Here is a 15,057-nt window from a genome sequence, read left to right as displayed (position 1 = left end):
GCACAAACATAACATAACAATTACTCAACAATTACACGAGAATAACACAAATGTTCGGACAAAACTTCCTCTTCGGTAACTTTAGGAGTGGACTGTAAAGAGTTCAATTTGGGACGTTTCGGCTTCTCAGTCAGTTGAAATTTTATTAACCGTACCCCCCGGCCATAAAATGGTTTCGTTTGATGTGATATCTCTTTTCACTAACGTGCCTATAAATCTGGTCATAAGAGACATTATTGAAAACTGGGATGTCATTAAAAAAGTAACAAATATCAATTTAGATCTCTTTATTGAAATTGTCGAGTTCCTAACTAGCTCTAGTTACTTCATGTTCCGGACGCGCATCTACCAACAAAAATTTGGAACAGCTATGGGAAGCGCTCTATCACCTATCCTGGCTGATATAGTTCTTAATGCACTACTAGACACAAGCATAAAAAAGTTAGATTTCCCCGTCATCACTCTGAAAAAATATGTCGACGACCTCTTCTTAATTCTACCACACGGTAAAATCCAATCAACACTCAAAATCTTCAACGAGTATGATGTACATCTCCAATTCACTGTTGAAGAAGAAATCGATGGTCGACTCCCTTTCCTGGACATGACGGTTATCCGAAATCACGACAACACGCTAGATACGGAATGGTACTGCAAACCTATCTCGTCGGGAAGAATGCTCAACTTTCTGTCTTTCCACAACATGCACCAGAAAATCAATGTAGCTGCCAACTTCATCCAAAAAGTCATCAAACTGAGCAGCAATATGGAAAAATCAAAACAACAACACATCGTATACGATCTCCTAAAGCGAAACAACTATCCACCAACACTCATAAGCCGCCTGTTTCATCGTATAATACAAAACGAAAACCCAAGTCAAAACAAACAACAGGAACCCAAAATAGATGCACCAATAGTAACGCCACAACCATCACCGCCACCACCATCACCACCACCCGCCCCGCCACCAGCACCTCCGCCAATACCACAGCCTCCAATCATCGACAAACCCATCACATACTTTTCTCTACCACACATACCGGGTCTAAGTCATCAAATCAACAAAGATCTACGAAAGCAATATCCAGCGATCAGAATTGCCGACAGAAATACACACACCGTTAAAACATTTTTCAGCAAAGTAAAAGATCCGATAGAGAAGTCCCAAATTTACAACTGCGTCTACTCCATTCCATGCGATACGTGCCCTGGGAGATACGTGGGAAAAACCACCAATAGCATGAAACAACGCATATATGGGCACAAATCAAATGTGAACAGTCTTGAGAAGCTGCTAAAGACTGGCCGAGAGTACACCGATCCAGAAGTCGTACAGCTAGGAGAGAAAACCGCTCTTCTCAAACACTGCATCACATATAAACATCGCTTCAATCTGGAGAATGTAAACATCGTTGATCGCACATTTAACCCACACACACTAGACATGCTCGAGTGTTTCCACATAGCCACCGAACCACATGCAGTTAACTCACGCAGGGACGTCCAAGGTGTGAGTATCATCTACGCGGGACTCCTCTCCATCGCCGAAATCCGAAAGGGGAAAAAACCACACCAACCGACTGAGCCGAACGAAACATAAACAACCCAAAATCACAAACACACCAACACAATAGAAACACATATCAGAATCCAACTACAAGTAAAAATAATAGTTATCAAGAAGTGATCGCTAGGAGACAGACATTTTTAAAATAGACACAAAAAGTGGTTAGTTTAGATTAATCCAGTGTTTGAATTATTATTCATTCTGGTATGTACGCAAAAATCAACAACACAAAATCAAATTAAAACTTATAGCTATTTTAAAACAATATAGGTTCGGAAAAAATCCAACATCAATCCAGCCATTAAAAATCTAACAGACACAAACAGTACACACTCTGTAAGTCGATCAACTTAGAATGTAAAACACCAAAATTATTCATCCGATTATAATAAATTATACATTTTCCCTGATGATGGCCCAGATCATGGCCGAAACGTTGGACATTGAGTAAATGTGCTGTTTTCAATAAAATTTCAACTGACTGAGAAGCCGAAACGTCCTAAATTAAACTACATTCATCAGTCGCAGATTCATCAACTGTAAAGAGTTCTTTCCCCGAGACTGGCACAGAGTCCCCGTGGGAGGATTCTCACTTCCGATGAAGAAATCACTGGTTGAACTTTTTAGACTTTTTATTCGAGTAAAGGTTTCTCGCGACGGTTTGATACAAGTAAGTTGTAGTTGGAAATTTTTCTGGTATTTATACAAAATCAAGGTCTTTGATTTGGCTCCAGATGGGTAAGCCAACTAAGAAGAAATTCTATAGCTGAGATTGGGGTTCTTTAAGCGTTAGACGCGACAACAAAAATGACTCAAAGTTTACTTAAGATTTACACAAAGATAACACAAAAATTACGCAAAAAAAAACATAATTGTAACACAAAAAAAAACAAAAACAACAAAAAAAAAAATACAAACGTATGTACCGTAAAACGGGGTAAAATAGATCCCTTTTTTCAATATTTTTCGATTTTTTTTCTGTTAAGGGGAATGTGGATGTTTGATATTTTTAAAATAAGTACAGGACTCCTATGAACGTAAAACATGTGTGCAGAAACTGATTAAACTACTTTAAATTTGATTTAAAAATCGATTTCGTCTTGGTCTAGAATTGAATGCTTTGGGGTAACATTGAAGTCTCTATTTTGACTATTTTAACGAGTTTTCTTGATCATGAAGGATACAAAACACCTTCGTGATATTCAAAAATGATAGAAATTGATTAACTAAGGCAGTTTGTGTATTTTCGGCCTCACAACAATTAAAATCGAAAGATGGACCATAAAATTTTAACAACGAAAGAAAAACATAAATTTTGCCTGCAATCAATTCTCAAGGCCCTCGCACTGTTCCCTTTTCATTTTTTCTTCAAACTTTACCATTAGATAGGGTTTTTAGCCTTTTGTCGTACACTGCAAAAAATATACACTTAAAGAGTATATGTATCATACACATACCGATTTCAAATCGTTCTACACATAAATTTTATGTTCTTCAAATAATTATTATGTTTTGCACATACAATGTATGTAATAAAACTTTAGCATGTATATGGGTAAAAATGAAAATTATGGGTGAATACAAATAAGCGTACCCGAAATTTTCTGCTTTGTTCAAAATGGCGACCGAGAGAAAAAAGTTGGCGTCTATCGTATTGCACGATATGGAGCTGCCGGTAGAAGCGCTGGAAGTGTTTGGTAAGTATTTACGGGGTGTTCGTAATTTGATTTTTTGTATTGCGTTGATTTTTCTATCGATACTGGCGTTCGTAAATCAAACAAACTGCATGCAAAAGCATTGGAAGGTGATTTGACATTTACCAAATAAAAAATCGATGCATCACCCAAAAAATCAGTTTACGAACACGCCGTTGATAGATTTAAAATATAAATTTGTTTTAATTTTCGATATCGATTTTATTTTCTTTCAGGAAGAAACCAGATTGACGCGAAGCGGCTAGGGGAGGTATCTCGAGACGAAATTGTGGACCTTTTTGCCTCATCTTCGTCAGGCTCGGAAATCAAATGGAATACGGAAGAAATTTTCCGACGAATCTCGGATTGGCGTCAAATGCAGGTAAGTGTTTTTGTGGCAGGAAATTAGTGACTTTTAATAATCCCAAGTTGTTTGTCACGCTGATGACCTTGAGTGCGCTGCTAGTTTTCTTTTCGAAACCTCTGTATGACCCATTTATTGCCGACGAATCTGCAGTGAAGCACGAGATTAGTTCGGTCCGTATTCTTTTTCTTCTTTCTACTTTTGGATTGCGCACCGTTTCCCGGGCCAGCGCAAGTGGGAAGGGCTTGTGGCAAAGACTATATGCCCGAATTTTTCTCATTAGTGTTAACTTTCTTTGAAAATGATATTCAGAATCAAAAGCTAATCAAATCAGCGAAAAAACTAACCAAAGACTAAGAAATTACCCTATACTACTGGCCTATAGAAGGCTGTCCGCGATATGAAAACTGTGTGCAAATAGAGTGTGCTAGACAGAATGTTTCACTTATGTTAGACGTAATCAAACAATCAAAAATTTTCCGAATGCACTTGCTGATCAGCATCGGGTTTCTCATCTACTACGGGGAGGTTCAGGACAGCCGTTCAGATATGCAGTACACCGATGTCGACTACCGGGTGATAACGGATGGAGCTAGTCATGATGTTCTCAACTCAAGCTTGCCTTCCAAAAGACACACTTATCGTTACACATAGCTGTTCCTGCTGGAATGCTAAGAGAGACGAAACTGGAGACGCTTAACAATCGCAAAAAGTATTTGATCAAACGGAACCATCATATCTCTGTTCATGTCAACTTCAACAAAATAAAAAATAATTAAACATTTCACAACGCTGAAATTCGATCACACTAATATTACATGACACAGAACTCGGTTTTCTGATGTAAAATACCGTCATATATGAAGATTCTTTTTATTTACATCATATTTGATGTAATTTTTCACAAGAAATTGATAATAACAATATTACGTGACACGGAATTCGATTTTTAATCTAAAGTTTATAATGATAAATCATAAACAAAACTGAATTTTGAATGTATCAATAATAAGTGTCACGGAACTTGAAGATTTTCTTAAGTAAATTCAAAAGGTTGAATTCTAGGCAGCACTGACAATTACTTGATATTGTGTTTAACCATGTCATGTGAATTTACATTAACTAAATATAAATTAGACTTCAGTCAACATTAACATTCGTTTTCCGCATTAAAACGAAATACGAGTTTTTTGCGCCTCTGCGTTTAAATAATATGACTCGTGAGTTATTTTAAGCATTCGTGTAGTAAGATGTTGTTATGTTTACGTTTCTCAAATTGGACGGTTTTCGCCCGCGCAGTTCGGAGGAACAGGGAAATAATTTTAAAAAGATTCATTTCGGTAAGCATACCTTTTAACATTACTCCACGTTCATGAAAAACTCAAATGGAGCTTTTATGAGTGTTGTGATTAAAATTAGGAAATGGAATAGAATTTGAAAGTAAATTTTGTTTTCAGGAAGTTCTAATTGAATGCTTTTTTGGCATGACAACGATTTTAACACGGCATAATCCCTCAGCAAAGGCTTTCAGAAAAAAAAACTGCACACGACGATGGAATATCGTTTCTCAATTTACGATCAATTTTTGATGACCTTCCAGTTTTTTGTGCTCCCAGAAAGAAGATGGAAACCTGCGGATCAATGTTTAAATTGGAGTACCGGATGGATTCTGAAGACACAGACGTTTTGTGTAAGTCTGTTATATTTGTTAATATTCGTAGAACTTTTTTTAAAAACTGTTTTTTTAATAGTAGAGAATGAGGACCGAGTTGTTGGCAGAATATGCTAAAATCTGTATCTTTTGGAGAATTTCATTTAACGAAAGATGGACAGAACCGTTCCGAGATGTGAATGAAAAAAAGATCTACATTAGTAATTTGCACTAACAGTGGAATTTCATCGTCCAAATAATGTTTAAATAAGACGTTTAACCAATTCTCTTATGCTCATTGGTGAGCTTATAATGTCCGTTTACAGATTTCTTTACTTTTACGTCTGAAATCTTATACAACGTAAAGCATTCCCCAGATTTAAAACTTTATAATGCACCATGTAAATGAACAAAAATGTTTCGCTTTCGGGACGTTATCGTCGTTTCTCAAATCCGTCGGAAGTTCAAGTTGAAGCAAGAGGACATCGTACGATGATGAAGTGGCTGTCGTCCGTGGGAGCTAATAAGGCAACCATGTAGGCAAAGTGTGAATCCACAAGAAAAAAGTCATCGGAACAAATGAAAGTCTTCAGTGGCATCCAAGTCAGCGATGGAGAGGGGCCTGAGGCCTGAGGAATTTTTTATTGATACTTGCATGGAAATCAGTTCAGAAATTTTTCAACCGCAAGCTTAGTTTTCAGGTAGATTCAATGAACGTTTAAATTTTGTAATTATCGTCTGTTTTCAAGGCAGTTGCATACCGAAAATTTAAACATCTAAATTTAAATTTAATGTAAATTTGATTTTGAATAGATTATTGCAATAATGGGTATAAATTATCACAAATTTGTTTGATTTTTGTTACTTTTGAAATATTATTCCCAAATGGATTTGGGGCGGAATCGTGGTCCTATAACAATGCAAGTGTTTATAGAAAATCTTAAATATTCACTCTTTTATTAACACCATTCTTCATCCTTAATCCTCGTATATAACTAACTTTGATTCACTTGTTTAGATCTTTAGAACGATCGACCAAACTTAATTCGATTTTTCGGTTTTAAATTCTTCTTGATCAAAACAAAGAACCTCCTAATTTCGAAGTTTTTAATTTAAATCAATTATTCCTTGGCATTGAAAATATTTTTTCCTTGGTCGAAAAAAAATTTACTTTGTATCAAACAAAATATGCAGTTGAACAAATTTCTTTTGAATCAAAGAATTTGTTATAAATTTAAGTCAAGAATTATTCAATTCAACAAAAATAATTCTTTCAAAATTATTCATTTGAATCAAAACCATTATTCATTGATTTAAGGAAAACAGGAGTTTGATTCCATAAAATTAATATTTTAATCAAAGTCAGTTTTGTTTTGTTAAAAAATCCAATTTTTCTCTGCGTGTGGCAGTTGCCGGCCTATCTACTCGAATTCAAAAGCTGGAACACGTTCGAGTTCATTTGGGTGCAAAGCGTGTTTTTTTTTTCAACACTCTCATCCTGCAGATGCTGGTTAGCAATTACGATGTGACTAACAATTATAAAATCGATTGAAGTGAAGCTATTATTTATTTCACAAGCTACTTGATAGCATCTTCAGAGGGAAATCATAGTTTCATTCAGCCAAAAAGTTCTTAAACCTTCTTTTAGAATATAAGTGTCTTAATTGCATTTTTTGCAGGGATACGATTTTATTACGTTCGAAGCAGTAGACGTCGAAAACTGTTCCGAAATCCAGGAAACTGTTGAACCGTTTGTTGAAAACTGCCAAGAAACATCCATCGAGCAAGCTCAAGAAGAACATGAAACATGTATCCCACAACATCAAAGGGAGCAGGAAGCATTGCCTGATAACGACGAGCCTTCATCTTCATTCAAGGTTTCGTTCAATTCGTTCTCGCATCGATCACCATTTACACCGGAGGTTCTTCTGGACTTGCTAAAAAAAACGGAAGGTGGGCAATGCATAATTAAGCGCAGCACCTATGGTTTGCTCTCTGTAGAAAGCCGAAAAGAGCTCCTCTGCTTCATTGCCAAATTTCATCTCGATCATGGTTTCCGGACTGACGAGAGTATTCTTAAAGAATACCTAGCTGCAATATTCACGGTATTCCCCCTCGAAAAATCTATTGCCAACAAATATTTCATCCCAAGAGGTGGTTCGAAAAAGAACCCGGGAGGCCAACTTTATAATTTAATAGTAAATACGAAGCAAAAACGAGCTAAAAGAGCAAAGCTAGAAGAACTTCATCAAAAAAATTTTGCTCCTGTGAGCAACGATTCCGTAGAAGAGGTAGACGTTCTCGTCAATGATGCAGTTTTGTGGTTGAAACAATATTCCAAGCCGTGGACAACCACACTGGACAAATGGAACATTTCTTTTCCAAAGAGACGAACCAAACTTTGTAAATCTTCGAATTTTTTGGATTTAACTGCGGAATTTCGTCACTACGGCGATGAATACGGTTTTCAATTGGTAAGTATTCATTTCTATGTTCTAAGAAAAAGGGGGTACGTGTAAAATAGAAACTTTTTTTTTTTTTTGTTTTATTTGAGACACTTTACCATCTCTGCGGCATTCGTGTCTTGTAAAATAGAAACTGATTTTATCAAAACTCTCTATGACAATATATATATTAATCCTTATTAAACTGAAATTAAAATTCACGAATATAACATGAAACAGACAAAAAACATGACACAAATCATGACTTTTTCAAGGAAATTAACACCTACGACCAAAGTCGAAAACTATAAATTCAAGATCAATGAGCAAATATAATAATTCTTATCAGCTTGTTTTTCACTAAACTACATATTATAACAGCATAAACATTTATTGAATGACAACTAAGCAATTTTTTAACAAAACTTTATTATCTGCAATTTAAAACAATATGTATTATTTTGGCGCAGCTGTGCTACTATTTCAATTCAAAAATACCTAAAAAATCTGAATTCTTAAGAGCATTGAAAGTAAATTTCAATTGCATATTTATTTGAAATGAAATATTGCGAGAAGTGCGATTATTTGGAACGAAATAATTCATTCTGCCCCACTATGCTGGTTGAAAACAAAACAAGACGAAAACAAAACAAGACTAAAATTGTTATCTTACACAAAAACATCAACGGAGCTGTTCGATAGAAATCGGGAAACGATGTTCCGTGTTGTGGCCAAGTTAACAAGAAATTTAATCGGGAGTGTATAGGTAAATGAAGATCAGAAGTTTCAACTACCCAATTTCGGATTTCTAAATTTATTCATATTATCAGGTTACCACTGCATCATCCGACAAAAACAGCCGGCGGAACACACAGTATCCGGTAAACAAAAGTGCCCAACAATTCACGGTACCGTGAATGAATGCGGTAACCCTTTTAACTGCTACAGCCAACACGGTCCGTTGGTCCATCGTTGGAAGTTTGGCCACCGATACGTAAGTTTCGTCCTAACTGATCCATGGTTCCACACGTGATTGGATTTTAACTGCAATTCGTCGTCCACGGCCTTTTCGATCATGTCGGTCAGAAATTCGCCACAGTAGTCCGATACATCTGTGGCAAGCGGGGCAGCAGAATTCGAACTGTTGGAAATATTGAGAAACTTACCAGGGAACCTGCGCCTGAGCGACATTTGTCCTCGGAACTTGTGATGTTCTAAGTGCGGAGGTAGGGCTCCTGGTGTTGCGTTCCCTATACTAGAATCATACTATACTTCGAATAGCTGTCAAATCAGTTTGAGCGAGGAGTCAGATTTCTGAAAACGTCGCCGGAAAGTGCAGATAACCTTACGTGATAAAATTTACCGATTTTTCGGCTATGTGAAATTCAACTCACACTTAATAGCGTGTAGTTAAAAAAATAAATGAATAGCTTCAAAGACTTATAAAAAAAATCATGGAGCTTGTCTTTATTACTAAACTTTAAATTTCAACTATCAGTTTTTAATTTTGAGAACAATTCACATCATATTTATGTTGAGTTTTAAAAGTCTTGATGATCTTCATGATTTTACTGTACAGTAATGAAATTTTCTTTTTTTTCAGGTTGATATCGATTTTCGACTTTTGGGAAACGGCAATCCAGATGCTTTCAATAAATGGGAACGTCTTATACCAGCTTTGACCAGGTATCTGAATAGACAGTACAATGACGAATTATCGAAAGATCTCTTGTACCACTTAACTTCTGAATCATCTGACTCGAGTAAGTATTTTTCTAATTTTGAATTTTTATAATTTTGAAATTTTTAATGGTGAAGCACTAAAAACATTTTGTAAACGATTATTATTTTAGATCCGGATTTCCATTTCCGACCAGTTTCAAGAATCAGATCCCAGCACGGATTATAATTTAGGGAAAAGGTCAAGATTTCAAATTGATATTTTGGACTTACATACCTACTTAACTATAGAGTCGGATCTTAGATTCCGAACAACTTACGAATTAAAATTTCAGATTCAGATTCACATTCTAAATTCTGATTCAGATTTAAATTAAAAATCCATCTTAAGTTTGCATATTGAGATTTAATATTTAGTTTTCAGATTTGGTATTTGCAGATTAAGATTTTTGAATGAAATTTATTTCAGATTTTAGTGGATATCAAATTTCCAATTGAATCTCACATTTTGATTTTTATTGTCATTCTAAAACTTCAGATTCAGGTTCAAATCTCAAAATAATTTCCTGATCCCGATTTCAAATTTCATTATAAGGTTTCATACTAAACAGCGAATCTCAGAATCTTACACATAAAGATTTCAAATATTTAATTCAGATTCAAATGATTGATACCTATTTCCTTGCAGTTAAAATCAAATTTCAAAATTCCGCTTGCAATTCAAAGATCAGAATCAGATTTATCTTACAAATTAAGATTCAGATTTCGGTTTTAAAATGCTGAATTTTGATTTCTACCAGATTTCGAATATGTTTAAAGGAAACAATTTCAAAATCTGGAAGCGGATTCAGATTAAAATTTCGTGTTTATGATTCTTATTTCTGATCTCTAATAGAATGCCGATGAAGCTTGTTAATTAATATCACTATCAGATTTGTGAATTCGAATTTTAGATCCAGATCTCAAGTTAAGAATCCAGATTAAGTTTGTTGAAAATGACTATTATCATGAAAGGCTTTAGTCAGAGAAGTTAAAGAACATGGCAAATTTTTATTTGAAAGTTACCCGCAACCACCCGCTTTCTAGGCCAATACGTTACCGACTCTAGTCAGCGCACAGCGCAGTCAGTAAAATTTTTGACATTTTCCTATAAAAAATTATTCATATTCTTTAACTTATCTGGCAACTGAATCTTTTCTTATACACCCATCTGTAAATTAAAACAAAATGCTAAGACTTAGGTTAAAGTCGATAAAAGTTAAGAATTGAGATTAAATTTGCAGATTGAGATTTAGTTGTCAGGTTCAGATTTCAGATTTGAAAATTACATCTAAAATGTGATTGCAAATGAAGACTTTTCTTCGATCCCGGTTACAAATTGCAGATTCAGAATTTTTATCTAGCTTGCAGATTTCAGAGTCTACACAGAAAAAAATTATGACTATTACGTGTACTTGAAAACGTTTGCCCTATAAAAAATTTAACCTGTAATCTAAAAAACACATTATTTTCAGCTGATTGATTTAAAATTAAATTTAAAATCAATTATTTTTACAGCAAATGGCCTGTAACAAAAAGGAGCATGGCATTCACCGTAGTTTTACAGGTCGATAAAATCACGTGTCGTGTAATTAAACGACACGTAATTTATTTTCGACCTGTAAAGCTACGGTTGAATGTCATGCTCCTTTTTGTTACAGGTCAGTTTCTGTAAAAATAAATGACAGTCCAAAAATTTTCAAAGGTACATACATTAGAAATCCACAGCGCCTGGCATCCCACTTTGAATCAGAAAGGAAAACGTAATAACGTAACGTAAAACGAAGGCCCGTAATTTTACAGGAGCTTTTGGTTGATTTGCACACTGATAATTACAGGTCCTTGAATTTTATTCCTTCCTGTAAAATTGCGGTAGATATCCTGCTCCTTTTTGTTACAATTCTCGGGCGCTGTATTCAAATTATGATTCAGATCTCGATTAAGATTTTCGAATTAGTTTTGGAGAACAAATTTATAATTTTTTCTAAGGTAGATCTGAGATTTTAAAACTTCAGGATCATTAAATGTTTGAAGTTTCATAATCAAATTTCAGCTTTTATAGAATCGTTTTATTATTGTTCCTGGGTAAATTTGGGTGATCTGTGATATATTTTTTTTTCTATTTAAGCTACCAGTAAGAAGTCTGACTTATTATATTAATTTTTTTTATAGATGTAAAACTCTGTTCCATTTTACTGCTGTTGAACAATATCTTCAAGCCTACTAAAGTTACCCGAGAATTCAAGCCAACTGTCGTCTTCGCACAAGAAGACATCATTATATTTGCATCGACGGACGAAGAAGTGGACCAGAAAATCGCAGAAAGGGAAATATCTTACGGCAAATTCGGATTTCCGCCAACACCAAAGCTTTTATTTCGCGGAGAAAATGCCTGGACTTTAACCGGTACATTCGAACTGCATTTCAAAGATATCGTGTACCGTATCGACTCGGTTGCTGGTGCAGTAGACGCATTCGTGAAGTTCATTACTGTGTTCGGAATAAATTGTTCACCAGTTTGCAGGCTGGTGTGGAATTTCATCAGATCGTATGTGTACGAAATTCCCGTTGCGGAAAAGTATGAGTGCATAGAAACATTAAGACGTATATTGGATAAGGCATAATGTTTACCTGTTTTGTTCAAAACTGTTGTGATGAGTTCACATCAGCACTTGCATTTTGCAATCATTTAAAAGAAGTTCATAAAACTCCGATAAAATATCGATACAAATGTTCATATAAGAATTGCCAACAAATAGCATCAAACTTTTACACGTTTAAACGCCACGCTATGGCGCACGATGCTTCGTACACTAGTAATAGAAACACAAGTGAAATCATTACACGCAGCCCAGAACATATGAACTCGAGTCAACAATTTGCCACAGCAGTTTGTTCTGAGAACGATGCAACTGATGAAAATAGTCATGCCACCCCGGAAACTCAACGCTATTTATCCACGATTTTGGACATTCAGAAGGGAGCCGTTGAATTCACTCTGGAATTACATAGAGAAAGCAATCTTTCAAGAGTAGACGTAAGACAAATTCAGTTAGATGTAAGTCGAATGAACAAAAGAATAACGCAGAGAATAGAAGAATTGCTTCCATCCATATCCTGCCCTGCGCAAGTGGAATATGAATTGAAAGGTTATTTGCATAAGCTGGAAAATCCATTTGAGTTAATTAGTTCGGATTATCGTTTTTTTAAACGCTTGGAATCTATAAATGTATTCAGGCTGCCAATAACAGTTGCAATAGAAAATGATCAGATTGTCACATGTAACGAAACACACCGTTTTAATGAAAATCTCAACTATTTAGTACGAACTGACATTGAGTTCCAGATAAGATCTTTTTTTAATTGTCCTTCGATACTTGTAAAAACTATAGAAAACACTGTAAAATTAGAAAACTGTGATACCATTAACAGCATTGTAAATGGATTTGTTTGGAACAATGTGAAATCCAAATATCCAAATGAAACATTGATTCCCGTTTCATTTTTTTGTGATGAATTTGAAATTAACGATTCTCTTAGCTCGCACAATAAGAAACATGTAATAGCTGGCTGTTACTATTCATTTCCAACAATCCCTGAAGAATTTCGATGTAAACTTCGTAACATTTTTCTAGCATCTGCAATTAAAAAAACCGATATTAGTGAAGTAGGTTTGAATAAGTTGTTTAAGTATTTAATAGAAGAGTTCAAAAATATCGAAGCAAATATCATGGTGTTTAGAACCGATGGCAAAATACTCAATGTTCGCTTTGTGTTAGTTCTATTACAAGGAGACAATTTAGCATTACACAACATGCTACAGTTCATGACATTCAACGCAAATTATTATTGCCGGTTTTGCAAGCGCGATCGGTCACAATGCCAAGTTGATACTAAAGAATACCCTGAATACTTACGTACTAAGCAATGTTATACTGAAGATGTCGAAACAAATAGGCCTTCTGAAACAGGCATAAAAACTGATTCTGTTTTTAACAATTTACCCTCGTTTCACGCAGTTGAAAACCTTTCGGTTGACCCAATGCACGATATGTTCAGCGGAGGTGTTTGTAGTTTTGCTCTGATCAATGTTCTTAATTATTTGATATACGAAAAACGGTATTTTTCTTTAAATGACTTTAATAATAACAAACGGCAATTTTGCAAGGTTGCTTTAGATTCATCATTATCAAGAATGCCGGATTTGGGTGAAATAACTCACCCCAACAAAAAAGGAAAATCCGTTTCTATACGAGCAACAGCAAGTGAAACTAAAGCTTTTATGCATTTTTTTACCCTTATGGTGGGATCCTTCGTTTCACTAGAAGACCCTGTGTGGGAGTTTGTGAAAATTCTTACAAAATTGTCTGATAAGATACTTAGTACATCTTTCACTGAAAATGATATAAATGAATTAAATTTCCTTTGCGCTGAACATCACCGACTTTACAGAGAGTTATTTAAAGAAACTCTTAAACCCAAACAACATTTTCTTTGTCATTACGGAACAGTCATCAGAGCTAGTGGAGCTGTGAATAAATTAATGAATTTTCGATTTGAAGCTAAACATAAGGAATTTAAACAATATTGTAATGTGATGCAATCCAGAAAAAATATTTGTTACACCCTTTGTATCAAGGCAGGTTTGCAGTTTGCAAATGATTTATTCAAAACAACTTTTTTTCAAAATCCTCCTGACCATTTCGAATGTTGCAATTTAGAAAACAAACTATACTTCAAAATGTTACCTTTACCTTTGCCATTGAAATCTAATAATATTAAAAGTTCACATTCTATGCAGTATAAGGGGACCGAGTTCAAAGCAGGCTTCTATGTCACTTTGACAGAAATTGCGCATATTCAGTTATTCGAAATTGTAGACATACTGACTGATTGTCAAGGTATATATTTAATTTGTGTTGAGTGGACTGTTGGAGGATATAACGATCATTTTGTTGCGTTCGAGGCTACAACAAAAACAGGAAAATACAACATATTAAACATCAGCGATGTAGATGGCCCCGCAATTAAATTGCATTCGTTAGGGAGAAAACAACTGTTCCGTAAGAAAACGGATTTCAATCCATGAGTGTTTAAGGTAGTCAATAAGCTTTAAAAGTTGTTCGCAAATGAAGAGAAATGATATGTTGTAAAATATAATGTATAAAATAATCGATCACTGATTTATTTATTTTTTCAAAACCTTCCTTTAAAATACAAAATTGAGTCATAATTAACTAATTAATGATATTTTTAAGCTTCATAGAACCCATTTCGCTACTTTTTAAAATCTATGTGTCTAATTTTTTAAATTATATGTATCGATCTAGCACATTTTATGTTAGGCATTTTATTTTTATGTGTGATTTTAGCTATATGAGTGACACATATTTTTCAACTGGAAAACAAATTGCAAAAATCTATATAGGCTGACACATAGTCTCAATGTGTCGAATTCGTTGAGTGTAGACTAGCTAACTCTTGAAAAATGTCCCGATATTTAAAATTTAAAAAAAAAATACCTCAAAATGCAACAAAGCTACACCAAAACTATAAATTTACTAAGGAAAAAAATTGAACTGTCACATAAATTAACCTACTGCTTCTAAAAGCTT

The 15,057-nt window shown here is 34.7% G+C and overlaps 2 protein-coding genes across 2 annotated transcripts; both read left to right on the top strand.

The window, feature by feature from the left end:
- The first annotated feature begins 370 nt into the window (after nt 1–370).
- Nucleotides 371–1,603, top strand: LOC129760028 (uncharacterized). The gene has a single exon (XM_055757608.1). It carries the CDS (start codon nt 371–373, stop codon nt 1,601–1,603), a length of 1,233 nt encoding a protein of 410 aa, XP_055613583.1.
- A 1,585-nt stretch (nt 1,604–3,188) lies between these two features.
- LOC129760027 (uncharacterized) lies at nt 3,189–12,439 on the top strand. The gene is made up of 5 exons (XM_055757607.1): nt 3,189–3,267; nt 3,501–3,646; nt 6,959–7,753; nt 9,327–9,486; nt 11,615–12,439. The coding sequence occupies exons 1-5, from the start codon at nt 3,189–3,191 to the stop codon at nt 12,064–12,066; spliced, it is 1,632 nt and encodes a 543-aa protein (XP_055613582.1). The 3' UTR covers nt 12,067–12,439.
- The last annotated feature ends 2,618 nt before the right edge of the window (nt 12,440–15,057 follow it).

This window comes from Uranotaenia lowii, unplaced genomic scaffold (genome assembly GCF_029784155.1).
Source record: "Uranotaenia lowii strain MFRU-FL unplaced genomic scaffold, ASM2978415v1 HiC_scaffold_373, whole genome shotgun sequence".
Classification (NCBI taxonomy): Eukaryota; Metazoa; Arthropoda; class Insecta; order Diptera; family Culicidae; genus Uranotaenia; species Uranotaenia lowii.
Note: the sequence above shows the minus strand (reverse complement) of the source record. Positions and strands in the feature narration are given on the sequence as shown.

Bases quoted from the DNA above. Each gene is read 5' to 3' on its own strand.
- LOC129760028 (XM_055757608.1), top strand. From the start codon at position 371: ATGGGAAGCGCTCTATCACCTATCCTGGCTGATATAGTTCTTAATGCA.
- LOC129760027 (XM_055757607.1), top strand. From the start codon at position 3,189: ATGGCGACCGAGAGAAAAAAGTTGGCGTCTATCGTATTGCACGATATG. The intron at 3,268-3,500 runs GTAAGTATTTAC...ATTTTCTTTCAG, and splicing joins AGAAGCGCTGGAAGTGTTTG to GAAGAAACCAGATTGACGCG. The intron at 7,754-9,326 runs GTAAGTATTCAT...CTTTTTTTTCAG, and splicing joins ATGAATACGGTTTTCAATTG to GTTGATATCGATTTTCGACT.